At 35.3% G+C, this 7,535-nt stretch overlaps 1 protein-coding gene across 1 annotated transcript; it reads left to right on the forward strand.

Annotated features, from left to right (window-relative positions):
- The first annotated feature begins 337 nt into the window (after nucleotides 1–337).
- On the forward strand, nucleotides 338–2,495 carry LOC142522502 (glucan endo-1,3-beta-glucosidase 12-like). Its single transcript, XM_075625937.1, has 2 exons — nucleotides 338–1,876; nucleotides 2,297–2,495. Exons 1-2 carry the CDS (start codon nucleotides 478–480, stop codon nucleotides 2,329–2,331), a joined length of 1,434 nt encoding a protein of 477 aa, XP_075482052.1. The 5' UTR covers nucleotides 338–477; the 3' UTR covers nucleotides 2,332–2,495.
- Nucleotides 2,496–7,535: the final 5,040 nt, after the last annotated feature.

The following is a 7,535-nucleotide window of genomic DNA, read 5'->3' on the forward strand; positions in this document are numbered from 1 at the left end:
GATTGATCATCGAACCAATAAATCTTTTCGATTATCATCAAATCCGCAGATTTTTAAAAAATCGAATATTTTTATCTAAAATGAATATTTATTGTAACCCAATAATTTTCCTTTCACTAATTGAATTATTTAGCGTTCATGTGAATTGAACTGTGTCAATTATAATATCAATTGAAGGACTAAACGCTTAAGTTTTATAACATAATTAAAAAAAATTTAAATCGTGTAACAGTTCTCATATCACGTTTCGAGTTGTTTCCGTGTAATTTCACATCAACAAAATAACAAGGAAATTAAAAATTTATTATCCCTGTGAGAGAGATAATTTCCCCCCAACAAAGTAAACCAAACAAGAAAGAGTAATCACGTCAAAGCCCACTCCTCCATTTCGCCCACGAACTCCACTACCCGCTCTATATAAATCTTCTCCATTTCTACAAATTCTCGCCACCCTCCACTCTCCTCAAAATCCACAGCATGGAATCCTCAAATTACTTCTCCAATTCTCTCTTTTCATTGTTTTTCGTACTCCCTTTTCTCCGATATGCCCTCTGCGACTCCGGTACCGTAGGGATCAACTACGGCCGCATCGCCGACAACCTCCCGTCGCCGCCCCAAGTGGTGCAACTTCTCCGAGGACAAGGCATCACCAAAGTTAAACTCTATGACACAGATTCCACCGTCCTCTCCGCGCTCTCGGGTTCCGGCATCTCGGTGATTGTCGCGCTTCCCAACGAGCAGCTCGCCTCCGCTGCAGCCGGTCAATCTTTTACCGACTCGTGGGTCCAATCAAATATCCTCGCCTACCATCCTAATACTCAAATCGAGGCCATTGCTGTTGGCAATGAAGTTTTCGTGGATCCACAAAATACGACCGTTTTCCTCGTGCCAGCCATGAAAAACGTGTATGCTTCACTCGCTAAATATGGTGTGGCTTCGTCAATCAAAGTTTCTTCCCCAATCGCCCTCAGTGCGCTCCAGACGTCCTACCCTTCATCATCTGGTTCTTTCAAATCAGACCTCGTCGAGCCGGTCATCAAACCCATGTTGAATTTCCTTAAACAAACGGGTTCCTATCTAATGGTGAACGCCTACCCGTTTTTCGCGTACACGGCGAATACAGACACCATCTCTTTAGATTACGCCTTGTTCCGCAACAACCCCGGCGTTGTAGACCAGAAGAATGGGCTCGTTTACAAAAGCTTGTTCGATGCCCAGCTCGACGCCGTTTACGCGGCTATGAGTGCTATAGGATCCAACGACATCAAAATGGTGGTTTCTGAAACAGGGTGGCCATCGAAAGGCGACGAAAATGAAATCGGTGCAAGTGAACAAAACGCAGCTGCTTACAATGGGAACCTGGTGCGCAGAGTGCTCAGTGGCGGTGGTACCCCCCTTCGGCCCAACGAGCCAATCGACGTCTACTTATTCGCCCTCTTCAACGAAAACCAGAAGAACGGGCCCACCTCCGAAAGAAACTACGGGCTCTTTTACCCAAACGAGCAAAAAGTGTACGATATCCCTCTCACGACGGCCGAGGGCCTCAGCATGAACAACGAAAGTAAAAGCCAGGTGGTGGCGAAGCCTCCGAGCAGCGGTGGGGACACAGGGGACTTCTCCACCAGTACAATCGGTCAGACGTGGTGCGTGGCTAACGAACAGGCGGGGGAGAAGAAATTGCAGGCGGCGTTGGATTATGCTTGTGGTGAAGGAGGCGCAGATTGCCGGCCGATTCAGCCAGGCGCAGCGTGTTACAACCCGAAGAACCTTGTGGCACACGCCTCGTATGCATTCAACAGCTTCTACCAGAGAAATGGTCGGGGCAGTTGGACCTGCGATTTCGCCGGCGCCGCCTACGTTGTTACTCAGTCTCCAAGTAAGTCTCTGCTGTCCAAACATTTGTCATTTTTTCCATATTAATCTCTTCCAATATATACATTTTTCGAACAATGTTTCTTTTCACACTTTTACTTATATATATGTTGATAAATTTTCTTCTTTTTACATTCTCACCTGTTCAAATTTTTTCTGTAAAACGAAATTGATTCAACTCCGACATAAAATCTAAAATGAAAGACGCTCAACGAAGCTTTTGATTCTCATAAAACCCTTTTATTTGAAAATGTTTATTTAAAAAACAAAAATGTTAAGTTAGCTTGAAATATAAAAAATTTTATTTCTTGAAAAAAGCATATCAAAATTGTAGCAACATTAACCTAACGCAACCACATTTGTATGATCTATTTGTTAGCTTATTTGATGTAACATTATACAAAAAACAAATGTTCTTTTGCAGAATTTGGTAGCTGCAAGTTCCCTAGTGCTGGGTGATCGAGATTGGTGGGAATTAGCTCTCCTTTTTTTGCTCGTCTCATTTAATTTTTTAGCATTATTATATGTAAGAAACATAGAAAGGGATTAGATATCGTTGGTCTTGTGTACTTTGACTTTTATATATCTATCTATACCAATTATCCACCTACTTTCTTCGCTTACCTATATATATATATATAATACCATGAATTTATCTATTCTATTTTATTAAAGTTGAGCACATGATAGTAACTACTTAGAAATGACACCAACTTTTTCTTCCAACTTTAGTCTTATATGATTCTCATATTACACTTTTATTTTTTGTTTTATTTTTTTTTTAAATTTCAACAATTCAAATATCAATTTAGTTCATCCATAATTTGTCAAATTTAACTTTAGTCCATCGATAATGCTAAAAAAGACTGTACACACACGTATCGCGTGTGCAGAGTAACTAGTATATATTATGTTTGCTAGTTGTTTATCAACTTTTGGTTATGTATGTATATTTATAATTATAATTCATGTCATATGATTTTGCGAAAATGAAGATTTATTTTAAGGAATGTGGTAATTTGATGTTACATCATTCGAGACCATAAAACAATAACTTTAGCAACTAATATATATACGGAATGAAGGGACTTGAACATGAAACATAAGTCCTTTGAAATAAAAGAGGACATATATAGCAAAATTTAATTGAATTGTTACCTAGATACGCTTGATTTTGGAAACTAGATTGAATATATATTGTGGGATTTTACCTAGTGATACTCAATTTAAATATGGAAACCACATACCAGAATTTTTTTTTTTACTTATCAGAGAAAAGATTCGACATTTTATTACAATGGAAATTTTGGGATTTTCTCAAGAAAATTAAAATGACTTTTTTAAAAAAAGAAGTTTGTGTATTTGATTTATTTTATTCACAAATCATATCCTCGTGTATTATACTAATTATTGTAACTGGGCTTGGTTCATTGGCAAGCCTCAAAGGTCTAATTCAAAACTGTCCCATTATTTTGCATTCTTTGTTCTTGAATCTTATGTCCCACGAAGGACTTCTTCTGTCCTAAACCGGACAATGGTAGGAAAGCCATCGGATTGGGTGGACTCATCACGTCCATTAATGGTTAGCAATATACAATGAGAACTGAAGTACAATACAAAAGAAACTCATTGGATTAAGATATATCCAACAACATCCTATGGTGTATAGTTCTAATCATTTGCAGAATTTGATTGAAACGTGAGATGAAGTTTGATTTGTTAATGAAATCGTAAGACTGATTAAAAGGAGAAACCAACCAACCAACCAACCAAATAAACTTTAACTGAACCAACAATTGAGAAACCTTGAACTTAAAACATGACTCGCTATAAAAATGATTTCTCCGAGGAGAAAGGACTGTACATTTTCTTCACATGTTGACTCGGTGTTTTTTTATCTGGTGAACTGTTGCAATTCCTTCTCAGCTAACCTTCAAGATCGGAAAATCGTTGTGACAAATCCGGCAGCGGTGTTTGTTCCTCTGATCCTTGTGTTGTGTGTGAATGATCAGTTATGATTTTCTTGATGATTTTAATTCCGGTAAAATTTGAATCCTTCCACTTCCTTTTCTTCCCTGTAAGCCTGTTCTCAATGCTGGTCGTTCCCTCCGATCGTTTCTCATGTTCGATATTCTTTGATTCGTCCATATCTAAAGATTTCATGAGTGTTTTAGAAACATCTTTCGATATCGAATCAGCAATGATAAACTTTTCGGAACGTGCGAGTGGACAATTCGAGCAGTAGTAGGATGAAGTAGTTTCCGAGTTTTCTGATCTCTCATTATTTCCCATCTGGAAATCAACTTGAATATCCCTTTTTTCCTCAATGTCGGGCCCTGGAAAATCCAAAAACTTGCCAAATGCGCGTCTAAAATACCCAGAATCATCGTGATGATCCATGATCTTCCTCAACTCTTGAGGATCACCACTAAGCAGTGCTTTCTTTTTCCTCAACTTCTGAGAATCAACCTTATGAGGCTTCGTACCTCGGCGCCCGCGCCTACCTGTCACGGTCCTTTCCCTCAAATTCTTGATGAAATCCTCCTCGATTATTGGAGCAATCACGAGATCTTCCGAATCAAACCCGTCCGCGAGTAATTCGGGTTCTAAGGAATACTTCACTGGATTCTCAATAATCGATTCGGTTGGCGGTTTCGTCCTTCTTCTCTCTCTTCCCGGGTGCAATCTCATATGACCAAACAACCCTTTTTCCGATAGAAAACCCTTACCACAGCACTTACAGGTAAATTCACCGATTTGAAAATCCGTAGAATTCTTCTGGTTCGCAATCCGTTTAACGGATTTCAGCTTCTTGGAAGACGAATCAAATTTCTTCATTGGCCCATGGGCACTGCTCATATGACCTCCTAAAGCTTTACCGTTCTTGAAAACCCTGGAACACCGCGTACAACTATGGCCTTTTACTTCTTCAACAAGCACAATCTCCACCGCCGCCACTTCCGTCTCCACCACCACCATCTGCTCGTTCAACCTCACCAAATCTCCACCATCTTCCAGCGCATGTTCCCGGTGAACTTCTTCGCCCATTGTTTTGACGCAGAAACAGCAGAGGATAATCAAAATAATAGATCATATCAAGAAGAAAACACATGCAGCAGGGGGAAGCCGAAACTATACTACGATTTTGATATATAGAGATCAACAAGAAAATCTTGAAAAAATATTATGAAAGTGGCGTTTACAGATATTATTCCATATATATATATTTGGCGTGAAAATCGTAGAAGTGTTTGAAGTGGATTCTATTTTATATATATATATATATATATATATATATATATATAGTTTTGAGAAGATCTTTTATTAGACTATCTGAAGAATCTTCTTCTGTGAGACGGCCTTAGCATAAAAAATAATATTTTTTCATAGATGATTCAAATAAGAGAGCTGTTTCACAAAATACGACCCGTGAGATCGTCTTACACAAGTTTTTGCTATTAGTTTTATATTCTACCTATTCAAATATACTTATGTGAGTAACGTTGAAATGATATTATGTACGATTTTTTTATATTTCACAGATTATTTATATGTACTTGAATATATGTAATGTTTAAAAACTTGAGTAAAATAGATTAGATAATAGTGGTGGATATGTACGGTATACTATCAGATTGAGTTTATATTATCATGATCACAATTTAAACTACAATCTTCGAGATTATGTGATTGGTTAATCTTTTAAAAATTTATATTTGATGAAATTCGGTTGCATATTTTTACGTTATGTTATGATATAAAATTTTTGAATAATTAGATAGGATATTCATTCTTAATTATTATTTGTTTAATAATCAAGATCCTGCCCTAATGAAAAGACTTGTTTCATCTTGGAATGCCTCATCCATTCGCTCTAGTCTTCAATTTATTTCTTTTTTTAAAAAAAAATCAATTTATAGAGGAAATTATATTGTTGGTTCTATAATTCTCATGGGTTAAATTTGTGACACAAATTTTCGACTCGACACAACTCATGAAAATATTAAATTTTATATCAAAATTACTACTTTTCATTGAATATATGAATCGAGTGGAACAGTCACAGAGATATAGATGTGTGATACCTCCTCACAAAAGAGTTATTCTAATTTGTATGTTTTTCATTTTTTAATGGTCAATTAGTTCAAAAGCATAATACACTATTTTGCATTTTTTCTTTCCATTTTTCTTATTTTTCATCTGACTGACATCATGATATCGGACATGTCAATAATGTTCATCGTCATCTCAACATTTTTTAGTGACATATCGTCATTTTGTGATGTCACTTTAGTACTCCAATGAATAACGAATAAATATATATATATATAAATTAGTAGAATAAGATGTTAAATTTAACCGGCAACATGCCAAAAGAAGTTCCCTTAAAATATTATGAGGGTTGAAATAATTGAATTAATGTCAAAAACTACTAAAAAAATTTTCTTGTTACAAAATGTCAAATTTTGTTTCTCATCTCCAACAACAATGAATTCTCTTTTTGTTAACATAACTTCTTTTTCAACGAGTGTCCGACCATAGTCAGGGGGTGCGATCGATTATAATCGAATTGACCGAACCAAAATTATCATGACCGAACCGATCGCTTTTTTTCACAACAAACCAAACCGACCGATTTCTGTATTTTCACCAAACAAACTGAACCGTACGATCCATAACATTGACCGAAATAACCGATTATTTTTTAAAAATATATTTTCAAAAAAAAATCAAATGTCAGTAACAAGTTTTTTCTATCGAAATAATCTCAAATCACTTTAATTCGAAATCTGAAATGATGAAATTTGTTTTCTTGTTGGATTAGACCTATAATACAATTGGGCATATTGTGTTTAAAGCCCAACACAAAATAAGAAAATAAATTTCAAAGTTAATTTCAAGGCCCGATATATTTTTTAAACATATAATTGAATATCGGTTTAATCCATTTTTACCCTGTCCAATAATATGAAAAATTAATAAACTTAAATTCGGAGTGGCAAATGTAATATATGAATTTTCACATTATTATATAGAGGTAAAAAAAATAATTATTCACGTGAAATTCAAATCAATTTTAATTGAGAGTAGTAGGTCTCTTGTGAGACGGTCTCACGAATCTTTATCTGTGAGACGGATCAACGCTACCGATATTCACAATAAAAAGTAATAAACTTAGCATAAAAAGTAATATTTTTTCATGGATGACCTAAATAAGATATCCGCCTCACAAAATACGACCCATGAGACCGTCTCACACAAATTTTTGCCTTTAATTGATATTTGCAACTTGTGCCGATTTAAATAGTTCATGTACTAATATAAAAAATTGACAAAAATTAATTTCCAAAATATTTTCTACCCATTAATAAAATCCATAAAATTTTATTCTCGAAACACGTTCTTGCATGACACGTACCAAAAAAAAAGTTACTAATTTTTAGCTAACACATCATTAAACTTAAGTAATTAATAAACTACTGATTATGTCTTGGTTTTTCTGTAATATACTCTATATACTAAGTAAATTTTACACAAAACTCATGTAAAACAATTCATGTATCAATTTATGAGACAAATCTCATTTTCGAAACATCCATTAAAAAAATATTATTTTTTGTGTTAATAATATTAATTTTCACTTAGATATGTATCATGTCAAC

The sequence above is a fragment of the Primulina tabacum genome, chromosome 13, assembly GCF_025594145.1.
Source record: "Primulina tabacum isolate GXHZ01 chromosome 13, ASM2559414v2, whole genome shotgun sequence".
Taxonomy (NCBI): Eukaryota; Viridiplantae; Streptophyta; class Magnoliopsida; order Lamiales; family Gesneriaceae; genus Primulina; species Primulina tabacum.

What these genes read in the sequence shown, in the direction of transcription:
- LOC142522502 (XM_075625937.1), top strand. Translation starts at nt 478, where the DNA reads ATGGAATCCTCAAATTACTTCTCCAATTCTCTCTTTTCATTGTTTTTC. An exon ending in CGTTGTTACTCAGTCTCCAA is followed by an intron (nt 1,877 to 2,296) that starts GTAAGTCTCTGC and finishes GTTCTTTTGCAG; the next exon opens with AATTTGGTAGCTGCAAGTTC.